Source organism: Augochlora pura, chromosome 3, assembly GCF_028453695.1.
Source record: "Augochlora pura isolate Apur16 chromosome 3, APUR_v2.2.1, whole genome shotgun sequence".
Taxonomy (NCBI): Eukaryota; Metazoa; Arthropoda; class Insecta; order Hymenoptera; family Halictidae; genus Augochlora; species Augochlora pura.
In genome coordinates, this window is record NC_135774.1 from 16,273,519 (window position 1) to 16,292,373 (window position 18,855).

At 31.1% G+C, this 18,855-nt stretch overlaps 1 protein-coding gene across 3 annotated transcripts in view; it reads left to right on the plus strand.

Annotated features, from left to right (window-relative positions):
* The window catches only part of Cdase (neutral ceramidase), a 106,120-nt gene that overhangs the window by 22,831 nt on the left and 64,434 nt on the right, over positions 1-18,855 (plus strand). For all 3 annotated transcript variants that reach the window (XM_078196914.1, XM_078196913.1, XM_078196912.1), the window contains exons 3-7: positions 1,813-1,956; positions 2,648-2,824; positions 4,560-4,687; positions 5,708-5,906; positions 9,179-9,385. In XM_078196914.1, coding sequence (XP_078053040.1) covers positions 1,813-1,956; positions 2,648-2,824; positions 4,560-4,687; positions 5,708-5,906; positions 9,179-9,385 — 855 coding nt within the window. The remainder of the gene's footprint in view (positions 1-1,812; positions 1,957-2,647; positions 2,825-4,559; positions 4,688-5,707; positions 5,907-9,178; positions 9,386-18,855) is intronic.

Genomic DNA, 18,855 nt, shown 5'->3' on the forward strand with positions numbered 1-18,855 from the left:
TTTTTTAAACGCGTATATTGTGTCTCAGATCATTGTCTCCTCTTTGTTTCTTTGCTTTGTTAATTATTCTTTAATCGAGTTTCGACAGAAACATATCTTATCTAACATTAGACGCAATAATAAGACAGGAAAATACCTTTTTAAGCGCGACAATCTCTCTTCAGACCATTGTCTCATTATTGTTTATGGTATCTGTCAATTATTTTCCGATCGGAGTTTCTCGGCGAAATGTTTTATCTGTACTATACACAATTTATGTACTTTAAAATATTTTCGTGAGCCCATACATTGTTACTTAGATCATTTATCATCATTTTACTATTACCTCCTTCAATTTTTTTCTTAATTTTTTTCTTAATTTTCAATTATATTCGGCATAATTTGAAGACTAGAAAAAAAATTGATTCTCACTACAGAAAATTAGTGTGACTAATTGAACAGAGTTGTATAGAATTACAATTGAATTAGTAAAGCAATTATAATTATGTAGAAGATCAATTACATTGGAATTCGTAATTGAAAGAGTCATTCAATTAAATCACGGAATAATTCAATTACATTGTAATACACGATTTAGATTAAATTGCAAAGTAATTCAATTATTGTCATTATTAACTCACATTGCTCTTCAATTACATTACAATGTAATTCGTAATTCGGTAGGAGAACAATTACAAAATACAGATTAATTCAAAAATACAATTAATTTAATTACATTAATTACAAATTACAGTGCAATTTAATTATATTAATTACAAATCACCGTCAAACATAATTTAAAAAAAAGATGCAGTTACAAATTGCTAAATAAATAAAGTTATTATTAATAATTAGAATAATGGCTACTTATTCGACACGTTGTGCCGGTCGAATAGTAAACAATTAAATGATAATTAATATCAAACAATTAAAACGTATTCGTGAATAAGAAATCAGTTTTTTTATTTTAAATACAGGATTTAGATATATATAAATACATAGTAGGTAATTGATGTTATCTTCCGTTTGAAGTTCCAAATAACTAATAATTTCGTATTTAAATAATGATATAAATAATGCTATCTCTATATAGCCGAATAATAAAAGTTTTAATATTAGCATGAAACAATGATAGACAAAGGCGACGGAAATTAAAAAGTACTCGGAGAAGTCAAGGTTATGAATATATCACAAGAAAACACAGAAATGTATCTAACTTTTTCAAAGTAATTCGAAGAACTCTGTTTTCAATTCTATTGCACATTAATTACAAGTAATGAATTCAGTTATATTTCCATTAGTATTTACATTTTATATATTACTTGTAATTATTGTACAATAGAATTGAAAATCGAATTCTTCAAATTATTATTTATTATGATCTATTATTATCATACATTATTTATTTACATTTATATTTCAATTACATCGCATTTCAATTATACTCTTGATTAAAGTAATAAGTAACAAAATTAACTGAAATGTTTAATTCACGATATAATTGAAAGACAATGAAATTCATTTATATAATTGATTTACAATACACTTGTATTAGCATAACTCTGCTATTGAAGAAATCGAGGATGTCGAATATCAATTATTAATTCTCTAATTTTTGTCATAAACGCACAATGTTCGAATCATTATCAAATTGAGGCATTATTCGAAATTACTGTGGCCGCAGTTATTTTCTAGTATTTCCGGTTTTTCTAGTATTATATGCGAATATTATGGTTGTACGATTCGTGGCCGCAGAAACATTAAGATCTTGGACACGTTGGAAACGGAACGTCGGAGACAGAGGACACCTCGAAAGAATTGTTTATTTTCCAGATGGGCTACGCGAAAATCGATCAGAAGGGATCAGGACTCCATCTGCGAACGTTCTCCCGCGCTTTCATCATAGACGATGGCGAGGAGAGGTTCGTCTTCGTCAGCGTGGACAGCGCGATGATGGGAAACGGCGTTCGCCAGGCGGTAATCCTTCTGTGTTCATATTTCTCTTTATTGTATCTACGACTCTGCAATTCGAAAAAAGTTGATCGTTCATTTCAATCTTTCGACAAACTTATTGTCAAAGTCACTGATTTTTTAATAACGAGGGATTATTTTACTAACTTTATATTAGTGAATTCGTGTCTCTGTTAAGGCTAATTTATATCACTTAATAATTACTTATTATATTTTTATATAATAATATAAAAAATATGAATGAAATATTAATTATTATTGTTAATATTATATTATTATAATATTATTGCCAATAATTATCATAATATATTGTAATTCTGATATTCATCTCAATCTGTTCCTTATAATGGAATGCGTTGATAATAATAATTAAAATAATAACAATTATTATAATAATAGTTAATATAATTGTAATTATTGTGAGCGTGAAAGTGGCGACACTAAGATCATTATTACTTAATTTATGCGCTACTAATTAACAATAATATTTTAATAATATCATAATTATACTTAGACATATAATCATACGTAAAATAACATTATAATATTATATATAATAGTAATTATAGTAATGAGTTGCAATTAAATAATTATAATTTTAACGATTTCATTTCCGTGATTATAATTATAGTTTAAAGAAACATATATTTATACATATTGTGATAAACAATTGATTTGCAATTGAATGTTACCACAGGTGTTGCAGAAACTGCAGATGCAGTTTGGCAGCATATACACTGAGAAGAACGTGATGATCAGTGGAACGCATTCGCATTCGACGCCAGGTGGATTCATGCAGGACATGTTATTCGACCTGACGACGTTCGGATTCGTTAAAGAGACGTTCGATGCTTTGATCACTGGTATAACTAGGGTAAATATTCAACGCAATCCATCACTGCAAATACTTACGTTACGAGAAGCAAAGATAATGAACAAGTGCATTTACAATCCTCGTTTTATCATTTCCGTCTCGCGACTGTCGGTTTTGTTATCTGATATAGAATCGAAATTCCTCGTATTTATTATCGTATCCATCCGTTATTGCCTTTGTTTGCGATACCTACATTTTCCACGATCCAAAAATTGATAAAACATTAGTCCGCAAACAGTACTGCAATTTATCACGAAACATATTAATGATTCGAGCAATAAACATCATTTTGCTTCGCAAATTTGCGACAATGGAAAAAAGATTTCAGAATTATATATAGAGATATTCATTGACTCATTCACCTGGCAATTGAAAAATCAATATAATTGTAGAAATATGTCTACATAGAACTTTTACTTGCAGCTTACTTTATTTTTAAGATCGTTGCATTGATTTTAAGGTCAATTTCGTAGGTGTTTTATCGATCACATAGGGTGCAGTTTCTTTCAACAAGTTGTCGTAGAATAATTGTCACATGTGCAAAATTGATGAATATGTTGCACAAGTATTTTAACGTAAAACGTAGCAGAAGTATTATTGTTGTAAAATGTAAAATAGCCATTTTCTTGTGGCGTCTATTATTATTATTTATTTTCAAATTTTGAAAATATTGGCTGTACCTTTTTTGGGTCATTGGCCAGATGCAGATATAATAAAAACAATATTATAAAGTTAGGTATATATTTGTGTCCTAAACAAAGGCCAATGGCGGGTATTAAGTTAGAAATGTTGAATTAGCAATTTTCTGACACTATTCAAACGATTGAGAACTATTTTTATTAATTTTTCGATATAAACCTTGCATAAGCGATTTAAAAAATGGGAGTAAATGATTTTTGAATATTCCCTTGAAATTAATGATTTGCAATCTTTCGCAAAAATTAAAATCTAACTAATTTTTATTATTTTGTCGATACAAACATTGCGGAAGTGATAGAAAAAGTGAAGAAGACAGAAATAATATTTCAACCCTATAATTTCCGTTTAATCCAACCGTTTAATTTCTCCACAAACGTATAAATAAATATTAAAACAATGAGATTTTTCTTAACCACTTATGCCAACCAGTACAAAAGAACAAAATTTTTTTTTACGATTGTATTATTGTATTTTTAGTTTCTTTTTTAATATTTCAAGAATAATAAATATTTCAATTACCAAAATTTTATTATAACACATTAATCATAGAGGTTTGTTAATTAGAAGAATATTAACTTTCTATAAAATAAGAATTGTAGGTGAATATATAACTATAATTTCTCATGGGTTGTGTTCTTCAGGATTGTTTTATTTAGTAAATTTAAATTATCAAGAGAGAGGTAGTCGAATACTGATAATTAATAAAGGGATAATTAATTATATAGCTAAGATGAGGTTAATATGATTTTTATTTTGTTCATCTAATATAGCTGTTTCAATTTCTTTGAATTTAATTGGAAAAGTATTGATATTAATGAGCTTATTAAATTGGTCAATTAAATTTTGGTCTAAAATCTAACCAATAAAACCAATAAAAATTGGTCTAAAAATCATGATAATGATTTAATACGATTGTCGGTATCCTATGCAAGTAATCTGTGCACGCGTAGCATGATTTTCGAACGATTTTCATCAGCTTGTGAATACAAACTTTGCAAATGTGATTCAAATTAACCTGTCAACGCAAACATTGCAGAGTATCGAGCGGGCGCACAATGCTGTGGTGCCAGGTCGCGTCTTCATCACGCACGGTGAGGTCCTGGGGGCCAACATAAACAGAAGTCCTTTCGCGTACCTGAATAATCCTAAACACGAGAGAGACAGGTGAGCACAATTAGAAAGGGCCAGACAATGTTCTTTTATCAAAGGTGCGCGAGCGCGCGACCTGTTTGAAAAAATGCGAGTTACTTGAAAATATTCGAGTTGCTCGAATTTCTCGAATCTTTCTTTATGTATTTTACGTATATTTAAGTGCTATCATCAGGTGCTAGATGTATTATTAATTTAATTAACATTTTACCGACTGGTCATTCGACCATAATCATTAATGTCATTATAGAGTAATTCAATCTACTAACATTTTTATATTTCCATAATATTAGCCTTAGACAATATTTATATGAACTGCTTTACCTCATCTTATTTTTTATTTTATTTATTTTAATAATAGCAGAAGATCATTGATATCTAACAGATTATATAAATAATATGGAAGCTTATAATAGTACAATCTAACGAATTTAGCTTAATAGTAAATAAGGATTGGGTGCTCTCACCCATCGTAATATATTATATAGCAACAAATTGGAAGTACACTATTGCACTTCTATTGAGTTGGCGAATAAATTTGTAGAGTTTCTGTTTTTGTTTTAAAACGACTTGCGCATTAATTAGCAAAGTAAGCAAGCTATTCGAAAGATATCTTTCAGCTCTACAGAACTGTAGCTTATTCACTTCGCAATCACTTCGTCAATTTTATTGTTGAGGTAAAAAGGCAAACTACCATAGTATCATATAATTTTTTAAATGTTAGATATCCCTCGCTATAAATACAGTAAATAAAATAAAAATAAGATAAATAAAGTATAAAGTAAATAAAGTATTTTTTAAATGTTACATACCTTTCGCTATGAATAAAGTTAATAAAGTAAAATTAAAATAGATGACGTAGATACAATAAATATTAATGACATAAATGTCTCTCCCTATAATCAATAAATAAATCACATAAATGTCATTACAATGACGGAATAAGCGGTCTTTAAAGTGTTAATTTATCCGTGAGAATTGAATCTTTATGTTTAACAGTGCAAACGTGAGCTGACATAATTTGACTTTTTCTAGGTATAAGTACGACGTGGACAAGACCTTGACGCAGATCCAGTTCGTCGGCGCAGATAACAAACCGCTGGGTGTCATCAATTGGTTCCCGGTGCATCCTACTAGCATGAACAACACTAACCACTTGGTTTCCAGCGATAACGTTGGTTACGCATCTATTCTGTTCGAGCAGGCGATGAACAAGGACGCTCTGGTCGGCAAGGTGAGGCCTTGGTATGATGTTGTAGCTCCGTGTTAATGACTCGTGACGATCAAGTTGAAAATCTGTGTCTTTAAGTAAGCAAGCAAAACTTTTATGTCTGAATAAGGTAAAAGTACGTGTTATGAAACACTGGTCCATTGTGTGACCCCTTCTTGAAACACTAAAACAAATAATATAATCGTAATTAGATAGACTATATGAAAGTAGATGTGAATATTCTAGCCATATTTTTTAACATTGTTCTTTATAAATTTATTCTCAAAAATGTTGGTATGTAACAATTAACTATAAAACAAATATTTCTTTGAATACGTATATGTTTCTGAGCAAGAACTTATTGTTTTTTGTTGCGTCCTCCAATTGTTTTTTGTCACGATTTACGGAATACTAGCAGAACATAATAATAATATAATAATAAGAATATAAAATAACAATTAATACTCTAACTCAAGTATTATATCTTGTATAGGGTGAGTCGTTTAACTTGCACAATCCATGTAACTTTTAAATTACGCTTATTAATATAACTGTTAAATGCAAAAGTTGTAGAGTTTTAAGAGTGAAAGGTGATGACTTATTCATCTTTTTTTTTATAATGTCATTAAAAATAGCATATTTAGTTATTTGTAGTCTAAAAAAATATAAAATTCTAATTAGAAAAGTATAGACCTGTGGTCGTTATTAAGTTAACGGTTAACGAGATTTTAGCCAATTTTAGCCACGCGCCTAATATCCTTGGATTGACTTATCTTAACGAAGTAAAACGACTTATCTAAAACGAGTAAAATATTGCTTTCTACTCGAAAGAAATATGTCGATCTTGAAATGTTTAGAGCTATACTACCTACAAGTACGAAGATGAATACGTCATCACTTCTCCCCTCAAATCACTATAACTTTTGTATTTAACGCATTTTAATTCGATGAGTAATTTAAAAATTACATGGACTGTGAAAGTTAAATGGCTCAACCTGTATATAAACGATATAATAATATATTAAAATATATAATAATGCATTGAAGAATATGATAACACATTAAATGATATAATAATGAATAATATTTTACTTACTATAATAATATATTAAAATTTACAATAATACATTAAAGAATATGATAATACATTAAATGAGACAACAACGAATAATGTTTTACGCTCAACAGACAGTTCAAGTCGATGCCTGTAACTCAAAATATGTACAAATCTATTGTTTGTTAAGTAAGATACGCGTGTTCCACAATAGGAACATTGAATATGCAACACTGAGACATGGAATGAAAACGGTGGCCCATAACAAGTACATGCTCTTACTTTACTATCTTGCTCGTATTATTTTTTAGTCATATTGACTAAATATTTCAGCTCGTCCATTACGTTGTCTAGAAACAATCTATAAAACAGAAGCATAAATATTCAACAGTACCACTTTCAGGTGTAATAAAATCGACGATAATTTCATATCCTCTTAAAAGCGTTTCATAATAGGTAACTTTCAAGGTAAAAAGACTTACTCAACAGTTTTATATTAAAATAAAAATATTACAAATGTTTAAAAAATGAATTAAAAAGCCTAGAGCAGTAATAAAATAATATCTGTGCTTTAAGTGTTTCAGATAGCCAGTCGCGTTACTAAAAAAATATTTTGCTGGCGGAGGGTTAACATTGTATATACTAGGCCTTGCAAACAAGATTTTTAAATATTAATGATAAATGATATTATCAATTGATATTTTCAATACTTATGTTAATTGCTTTTTGCTCTTAAAACAGTTAAAGTAAACGCACCTATTTTGGAACGCTTTTCAGATATATGATTATCATTGCTTTACAACTTAGAAGCGTTACTGTAAAATACTTATCCTACTAACCTAAGAAAATATCTATTCTAAAGAACTTCGGAATATTTATTAGGTATGAAGAAAAAAATAATTCCAATGAAATATCATAGTAAAGTTCATTTTAAATAATTGTTCCAAGTTAGAGATTGAATATGAAACAGGGATGCCAATCATTTCTTCAATCGAAACAATGAAAAAATTGTAACAACAATGTGGAACAATATGTTCATGCTTGGAAAAACCTGTATTCGAATAATCATTATTTTACATCTGCTTATTCCATGAGAATATTTGTGTCACTGGATTTATGAAGAATAATCTGCGAAAATATAGGAAAAATTTCACGTTCAACATCATATACTCTATATATTGTTTATTGTGTTATTTACGATACGTTCCAAGAAAGAGCCATAAATAAGCGGCGTTTACAGTATTAATTATTAATATTGATTTGACGAAATTTAGTGTTATCTTATTTTAACCCTTTGGGCCCGAGTGGCGACTCTAAGGCGCCATTAAAATGGTTGTACCACGTTTCGAAATTATTTGTATAGATATCACGAAATCTTAGATTAGAAAAATGGTTAAAAATGTAAAAGTTATATGTGAATTACATGTTATAACTGTTATATAGAATACGTTATATACATATTATATAGAATATGTTATATAGAAAGTTTGTTTTATATTTCATGGAACTTGTTTCGTTGAATACATAAAAAAAGATTTAAAGCAAATTATTGAAAGCTATTGCAATTGGTGAGTGTTAGAGTTGATGCGTGATTATATATACATATATTTGGCTGAATAAGAAATAACGTATTGTATTTAATTATGTAACGCGATGTGTTTGTACAACATAACGAACGATGCGATCAGATTTGTCGACAAGACAACATCGTATGGTCGATAAACAAAAACGGCGCAACCGCTCAATAAATGTTTATACATAATTCTGTTTAGGCGCGTATTACAAACTATTATTCTAACAGTGAGGATATGTTTATTCGAGTTTCTTTTATTATAAACTTGGATCACGATTTTTAATTAAATTTAAATTTTAATTAAGAAATCTAGTTTAATCGATTTTAAATAGGATATGATAAATTTAATTTGTATCAAAATTTTGTATAAATTTAACTGGTATTTGATAATTTCGTACTCACTCACTCACTGTTTCTGTCGTCTCATCCTGTACATTTGATTATTCAGAAAATTCGTTTCAAATCTTTCATACCCACGAATTCAATGAAAATAACTCTTTGCTTGTTTTTAAACAAATTCTGCATGTATTAGATTGTTAAGAAAGTTTGTTTTATATTTCATGTAATTAATTTCAACTTTCCGAACAGTTTAATATTCGATTTGTAACCAAATAAATTGTGGAATTTGTACGAATATTTTCGAAATTGACAAATCATTGTTGTACTTAGGGTCCTTTCGTGGCAGCATTCGCTTCTACTAATTTGGGCGATGTTTCACCGAACACCAGCGGTCCGAAATGCGAATTCTCTGGGAAAAATTGCTCGGAGCAGTACACTTGTCCTGGGAAAAAGGAGATGTGCTTCGCGTCCGGACCAGGAAGGGACATGTTCGAAAGCACCAGCATTATCGCCAACAAAATCTTCAAAGAATCATGGGTGAGTTATTTTGTACAATTTATTTATTTATTTAATTATTCATTGATTTATTCAGCAGTCATCTAATAAGAGATGTATACAAAAATACGTGTATCTTTCTTTGAATAAAAATCAGAATTCTAAATGGTATATTACTGAGTGCAGATATAACAAACATTGTTATCACCAATATTTTGTGTTAATCAATTTGTCATATTAATTTTGTGATTATTATAACAAAATCTGATGAATGTTTACTAGACTGAGGATTTTATATGTTTATGATAAAAACGAGTGGATCAAATAGAAAACAGGAAATACAATTTAAAGAACTTAAAAATATTGTTCTGTCCCTTTTAACTCACTAAAATTCTTTAAAAATAAATAAATAAATGTCTGTACAGTTTCTGTAGTTGACAATAAATGCAAACAATTTTTATTGTGCATAAAAATGTATAAACTTGCGATTACATAGCAAACCTATAATATAGAACATAATTGTGATTAAAAGATAAATAATAAAATAGAAGAATAAAATAAACGTCTAACCCTTTTAGAAAAAACGGTGTTAAATAGAAATTATTAAAAAATGTTTTTGGATACCTTTGATAGAAACAGTGTTAAATAGTAAAATAATGTTCTATTAAATAGTTGCTGGATCGTTCCTCCGTTGAATTTAATATTAAAGTAATTAATCAGCAGGTTTCTTGGAACAATAAAATAATAATTGTCGAATTAGAAAGGATATGACGGTTGACTGGTAATAGACTTATAAATCTATGCGTTTCAGAAATACTTTTAAACAATCTCCGCGAAGCAGTATATTCCATTTAAGATCCATTTCGGCTTTAATTCGGTTCAGTTTATTCCATAGAAGTAAATGAGGCTGTTATATGGCGGACAATGGCATCTTAATGGAGTAATAATATTGCTGGCAGATGGTTTTGAATATTGTTAATATATCTCTTCTCTTTTGATAAATTGGCGGCGCAATTAGTCCGTGGTGCAGCCTGTTTTACAGGCAACAATGAACTCCTTCCTACAGAGTGTCTCGCAGTTTCGTAATTAATGCACACCGCTTTACGCATATATGTACACGCTGGACAATGATAAAATTCTTCAGCGATCTAAAATATTACCAAATATTTTTCCATTCATTCCGACACAGTTGAGATATACAGTCATAAACGAATTTATGTGTAAGATATTTGTGACTCGATTATTCAGGTCTTTATAATTTTGGTAAAAGTCTCATTGAAATTCTTTGAAACATTATTAATTTTAAGTTTTGTTAAATTCCATTAGCATACTGTAAAATTTTCAAAGAGATAAGTTTGTACTATTTTGTATTATTTTATATCATTTTATATTATTTTATATTATTTTATATTATTTTATATTAATTTACATTATTTTATCTGGTTTACAATAATATTTAAATGGAGAAATGGCTCCGGTTTTTAGTTCTGGAAGGACCCCGTGGGGATGCCGGCTACCCCATAACAATTTTAGATTGTCTGAAAACGTATAAAAAGATACTAAAACATTGACGTTTTCCTTGTCCTCCTAACTCATGCCGTACTTCATGTTTTTAAATAATAAATAATAATTTAAACGTTTGCCTAATTTTGGATCTTAAATGTTCGAGTAATGTAGAACTTAAATGTCCGAGTAATTTGGAACTTAAATGCCTTTAATGTCTTAATAAATGCCTTAAATGTAATTTAGGATATAAATATCGGAGTAATTTAATAATTCGAACTTGCATACATTAAATTGTGACATCGATCGTGAAAAATCGTTGCAGCCAACTTCGCGATAAATTCAGGTATCAGAAAAAGCCGACATGAATGATATAGTATGGAAGACATTCGTAATAATTTAGTTGCCGCGCGTTCTCCGTGAGACAGTTAATTGATTTTCATCACCACGGAGACTCCATTTTCTCGCAGCCATTGAATTTCCACAGGCTTTGAAGGCCATGGAGACTACGACATGAATGACGGCGACGAATTTCTCAGTGACTGTTTCGAAGTTCTATTCAAGATCTTTCCTATTATGAATGGTCAACGAAGTTAACAATAGAAGGATCGCGATGCGCGCATACGAGATACGACGCCGCGATTTAGGGTTATGAGTCTCGTTATCGCTGCACGCGTCGCTAGAAAAACATTTTCCGCTAATTAATTATACCGGTTTCTTGCGCGTGAGCCCGAAAAACTCGCTTTCTTAAAATTCGACTGGATTGAAGCAGGATTACAGAAAATGCGAGATTCTCTTCAATTTTCATTCAGACAGAAATTATCATCAGTATATAATGATTCAAAGATAATTCATTTACTTCAAAATTAATTCATTTAGTTTAAAACGATTCGATACAATTAAAGATTCAATTAAAAATTGATTTAATTATAACAGACTGATAAAATTCGAATTAATTAATTGAATTTAAAATTACTTTATTCAATTAGAAATTAATTTATCCGGGACAATATGAATGTTTGTTCATTGAAATTGGACTAATTCATTTTGTTTAAAATGATTAAATTTAATTTAAAATTAATTTAACTAGTGCCGACTGCATTAATTCAATGTAATATTAATGTAACTAATGCAGACTTTATTAATTCAATTTAATGTTAATGTAACCAATTCAAAAATAACTAATACTATTCGAATTGATTCGTTCAAATTGGAATTATTTAATTTAATTATGAACGAATTTATTCGATCAATATTAATTCATACAATTTCGAACGAATTCATTCGACTCAAAATTAATTCATTATATTAATATAATTAACTATATAATAGAAAAGTAACTTTACTTATCGTGAATTTATTAACACAATTCAATATTAATTCGATCAGTTTAAGAATAATTGATCGAATTCGAATTAATTCATTTCATTTAAAGATACTTAATTTGATTAAAAACTAATTCATTCAAGTCCACATTAATTCATTTATTTAGAAATTAATTCGTTCGATTAAAAAGGAAATTATTAATTTCAAAGGTAATACACTTAATTCGAAATTGATTAATTCAATTGAAAATTATAGCATTATTACATCAGTATGTTAAACATTTATTTATATTTATCCGGAACAAATACAACCAAATATTCATAAAGTTTGATAAAAATCTTCCAAAATAATTCTTCATCGCTTATTTCTCTAACTATGTAAATAGGATCACTTTTTCCATTTTAAGTCGTTATAAATAATTTGCCCAGCGTGAACAAAATGTAAATATCGTTCAGATACTCCCGTTTATTAAATTCTCTTAACAGTTACAAGTCACTGTTACACACTACTGTTTCTACTTACACTTATGCCAACTTTGATACTACGGTTTACATACAATATGGCTACCATCTAAATTGTACTGAAATTAATTATTTTATCATTTATATCAATTGTATTATATTAAATTGTTATAAAACAATTTTACAATTGAAGTAAAATTATTATATGGACCGTTTATTTTGAAAGTGGTGTTAGTCCATTTTCTCTTGTTTCGAGAAAATGAAAGGTTAACATATCTGTTAATTATAAATTTAGGCAAATTATATGAAGCTGGCAATGTTTCTACTGTTTTATCAATATTTAATTTGGTTATATAAATTTGTTTTAGGTGTATTTTACTAAACTGATGTATACTTACGGATTACAAATGGACTTACACCGCTTTCAAAATTAGACAATTGTGAAAATCGTTTAATTTCAATTTTGAAAAATCAAGTATCACTTAAAATATACTTCATGTTAATCTAATTTTGTTTACAAATAATGACACGACATAAAATAGAAGTAGTATTTTTAATTTTAGACGCTAATTACATTGTTAAAATTACAAGATATTGATAGTATTTACTTATGCTCTGCATATGGCAGTGTTTCGAAATACGCATGATGCGCTGTAGGTATATAAGGTAATAACTGCTTGATGTCTTTACATTTTTCATAAGTAATAGACCTGGAATCTTGGTACAAAGGCGTCAGGGTGGTTTATTCAAATTTTAGCGGTCTTCCAGGACGTGTAGGCACTAAATTTATAGTTTTAAATTCGATGTTTTATATATAATAGTGTATGGTGCACTTTTGAGAAATCTCGTCCAACATATTTGCAACCAATTTACCTGGTCTCCATTAGTGTTTTTTTTTATCTGTTTTTTAATCGCATTTTGAAGATTTTGTATTGAAACGAAATTCTCTCGTTTCATTTTATGTAATATGACACGTAATATAAAACAAATGTAAAATAACAGGCTACTGATCAGCAACCATCTGCTAAACCACCTACCTCTGTCAATTGGACTTACACCACTTTCATAACTGATGATTATGCAATTTCATTTACCGACCGATTTTAAATTGTACAAAACATGGGAATTTTTTAAGAAATTAAACATGGACCAGTTATACATTTTTTTTCAAAAATGGACTTAACCACTTTCAAAATAAACGGTCCATATCTTTCCAAAGTTCCTTTAAGACGATTTCTTGGCTGGCCGATTAAATTGATCATGACTGATCCGCGCGCGCAACGATCGGCGATTACATTAAATCGTTTCCAGTTCGCTCTCTTGTTTCGCCGCGTTGATTAGGATACCAGCTTGGCTGTTAACGATCGTTGCCGCAGCGTAGATCGCAGAAAAGGAGAGACACGGTTCCCGGAGCCTCGAACGAAATCACGGGCACGACGAGCGAACGATAACGATCGGTGAAGCGAAATAAATGCGCAACGCGCTCGGCAAACCGTGATCCTGCCCGCGAATACCGGTTTTAATTTACAATAGAGCAAATCTTTCCGGCGTAGATCGTGTGCACACCTTAACCAGTTTTTTGCCGCTCTTTCCTTTCCATCGTTCACAAACCACTATAATTATCGAGTTAACGCGTTCCGTGCCGAGCCGTTTTTTGCCCGACACGATCTCCAGGCTATTTGTTGTTTTGGTTACAAATTCATATATATTATCGCATAATATGCTATTACGTCATTGATCTATAAATAATTAGTTTGTTTAGAACAGTTGTCACATAGTGTAACATTTGTGGTACACGTGGCGGTACGATTAGTTCGACTGTAAATGTTAGTTTGTGCATTTCTTGCTTTGGAAAAGTCAATCGTTGCATGTAATTAGTTATTATTGTATATATAGCAATTAAACACATTTATGTGCTTTTTTCTATACTGAATTTTGTATAATGCCTTATTCTTTCAGTGGACATATATTTTACAATTAAATTTGTCGTGAAACATGTGTTTACAGCGCATTAAATAAATATGTCTCGGCACCATTTATGGTACACGTGGCCTGCAGATTGAGTTAAACGTGTACTATAAATGGTACACGTGGCCCGGAACGTGTTAACATTAAATTTATCGAATAGTAAAATCAACTGACGCGCATTCCCTGACATAAATGAAAAGATCCAATTTATTTACATTTCGTACAGTTTTTGTTACAGTAGTTATTTCAATATTTTAATTTATGATAATTATTTTGCATGATAATGCCTTAATTATTCTAATAATTTTAAAACCAAAGACCTGTCATTCGAACATGGTAGGATTAGTGTCAAATAATCTGGCATGCGCCAGTCGCAGAAAATGCATACAGTATTTTCTTAATACATGAGCGTTTTCAAGGTTATGTAAATATAATCTTATTTTTTTGTACGATAAACCTGTATCATTCAGTTTGAATACACATTCCAAGTTAAAGAATACACACGTTCGAAACATTTTCTTATAATATGATGTTCTTAACTCAAATAAAATAAAAAAGATACAGTGAAATGAAAAACATGCAGGTTCGTTATAAAAACATCAAATTTGTTTTGGCTTTGAAATAACCTTGTAGAACCTAGTAGAACCATTTGACGCAATACTAAAGGACATGAATCAGTTTATTTTAATTATACCGCAAAACCATGATATTTTTTACAATCCCAACTTACAAGTATTAACCCCTTACGCTATAATAACGAGTCAGACTCGTAATGAATATTTCGTGCACGATACAATAAATAAGGCTGCCAATCATTTCTATTAAATCGAAAGAAAATTTGAATCCTCTGTCATCGAAATTTAGGAATGTAAGTAAATGAAGACAATCGAGAAACAAAAATCATTTCGTGACATGGAGGAAATTATTGAGAACGAAAAAGTAGTAATCAACGTGGTTCTGAAAGACATCGTAGTGCAAGGGGTTAATTTAAAACCCTTAACTTAAAACCCTCCACTTACAATCCTAAACGCCACATCTTATACTTATACACTAAATTCAAGGTCTCGTATTCACGTCTCACAAAATGAAAATACTGTGTACAAACCATTAACCCCTTGCCGTACTTTAACCAGTCAGACTCGTGACGGAGATTTGTATTAATATCCTGTTAAGTATAACTGTTATTCCTCTCTTCTAAATCGGATTAAAATTCTGTTCTCTTGCAATCAATATTTAATCACACTAGTAAATGTAGACCTAAAAAATTATTATAACCAAAAAGGTACTCACCATTGTAACTATGAAGAAAATGGTACGGCAATGGGCTAATTAATATTCAAAACAAACCACGATTAATACTCATCAAACCCGTAATTTGTTAAAGCGAACGTTCCATCGCAAGAGATCTCTCGAATTCTCTCGACGTGATTCCCAGATTCGCACGCGTTCTACCGTATATCGATTAATTATCTCCAACGGCGGAACCCATGGCCAGAGACACCGGGATGCTTTCTTCGTCTCATTAAGACGTTCTCGCGCCGAGATCTGCTGCTAACGAGTCATTGTAATCGGGAATTAGCATTCTTAACGAATGCGCCGAGCGCGTAATTGATTGCTCCGTTTGTCACCAGTTTTTTCCATACCTTTTCCGGTTCTTTCTTTAGCGAGATAGTCTCGATTCCATCTGGGATCTGTTATTAATTCCATCGGGAAATCATTCCGCGCAATCCCGTCACCACCGCGCGCCGCGGAGAGAACAAAGGCTCGCGCGATGAATTCCATATATTCTTGTATAACGTTATCGGATCTTGTCGAATTATTACACGTATTTGTTGTACAATAAGCAACAGAATATTAATTATGCTATATATATATAGTAAAATTATATATTTATAAATAGTAAAATTTATATATATCTATATTCGTAATAATTATGTACATAATATAATATATATTGTATATGTACTATAAACATTATAAGTTTTATATAACATTTATTATATCCATAAACCTACCTCCAATCACGGTGCATTGATGTCAATAATTTTTAATCTCACCAACTCACCACGTGACTTTTGCAATTAAACTATCACAATCTATGCTGTTGTTCAAATTATCAGTGCGAAATAAACGAATAAGGATTCGCAATCCGTGCACTATTCAAGTCAATCGCGGTTTTGACCGAGGGAAGAGACGAGATTCAAATTTTCCCGCCTCATTCTGTATTTCCGGTACCGCGGGAAAGCGGAGGAAAAAACGAGACGCCGGCGTCTCAGGAATCCTCGAGCAGCCAAGCGCCGCTTTCTACCACTTAACAAACAGCGACTCGTTTACATATCCTACGTATCCGCCTCGGAATCGTCTCGACCTCGGACGATCATAAGTCCGAGCGCGCTCATGTTCGCATGCAGATCAGTTCCTCGAACTAGAGTTTCTCCGTTCCGAACGGCTTCGCGAGCCCCCGCGGAACAAGGAGCGCCTTTGTTTTTTCTTTTGTTTTACTAACGCCGCTGATTAACGCTGCGCTGAACGATTCTGACAATGAGTCCACCGTGTATCTTTGCGCTCGTCGAACCCGTTGACGCCTGCGTCAATGGTGAGCGTCGCACGTATCTATCCTGTGAGGCCGCGTGTATTTGCTCATTTTGCTTATATTTCGCAAAATAGGTAATACAAACTAGTTTTATATTATTTTATTTTAACATTATAAATAGACATACAATAGTAAAAATATAACAATTTAATGTTATAAACTTAACATAATTATTTAATTCTTTTTTAATTTCGGGCGCTGCCTCGCAAAGAAAACCTTGAATATCGGCGCTGGCGTCTATGTTTGAATCCTTTTAAAGCCGAACAGTGTCATTTTAAGTGTCATTTTAAAGATAATTGGACGTAAGTCACATAAATTACTAGAGTTAGGTGTCAATTCGACGAATGTTACCATTCTGATGTTAAAAAAGGATACAAAGGACGCGCCGAATAAGCTTTTGTCACGGGCCTGTCATTAGTCACGCAGCAACGTTTCTGCACGCAGAATTGCATCCGTAAAAAAGTGGGAGTTGGCGAGTTCTTCTGTTCACACGAGTCCCAGTTATTACCACGGAATGACTTAAACCTTCCGCCGGTCGACATTGAACCGTTTATCGGTTTTCCTATTATTTATCGCGTCATAGCGATTAGAACAGTCATCGTTCGAGAAACCATATCGCTTGTTCTCGGCTCGAGGTCTCTGCTCCAGTTACCGACGAAGCGCGTACCTACTTCCAAGCTCCTTAAAAATGCATTTCGTGAACTATTAACGAAAGAAAAGCAGCTCTAACAGAAACTTTCGAGGAACGTAATTTTAATTGGAAACTTTATTAATCTCACTAAGAGAATCTTAGAGTAATCTCCGAAAGCAAGTTTTAATCCCCAGCGCGGTTGAAATTTTGATTTTATTGCGCTCCCGCTTGTCGCAATTATTTCTGCCGCTAAAGATTAAGATTTTGCACTCAAGCGATGCCTCTGAGGAGTCAATGAAAGTTGTTATATCATTTCCAAAATAAATTTTACATTATTGAAGATCTTTCTATTTAAAGGACTGTTAAAAGTATAACAGTTTTACGAGTCACAAGACTCAAGTTCATATGCATCAATTGTACTAAGTTCTATAAAATGGGCATATAGCTGGTCTAAATAACTATTTTGGATCTAGGCTTAACCCTTTTAGTGCCAAACAACGATATATCGTCATTTGCTACGTTTGCGAAAAGTGTCACGAGGATATATCGTTGCGCATGCGTCTTCAAAATGACTTTATAAAACGTTATAAATCGTTCAAATTCGTTGCAACACAATTGGAAAAATGGTTTTTGCTGTATTCTATGCTGGTTGGTGCCGAGGCTCTGTATACGTTGCAGCGATAAGGTAGAAATTCGACACGGAATAGTTTCTTGAGATCGTAATCGCAATCTGATTATGATAAACATCAGATGGCTTTGATTATTTTATTAAAAATGATTGAAAATCAAGTACTTATATTTCATGCTACGCGATCTAGATAAAATTAATCAAACTATGATTAGGGTAAATATTTTTTCCTAAACAAGTACCTTTGTTATCATATTACTGCTTTTTGAATTTTTTAAATATCATTCTTAGTTTCGTTTTCACAAGATTTTTCCCAAACCTTAGTAAATTCGTCAAATTCGTCCAGTTGTCTTCGCATGAGCATCCGTTTTCGTGCGGCACTAAAAGGGTTTAGATAGAAAC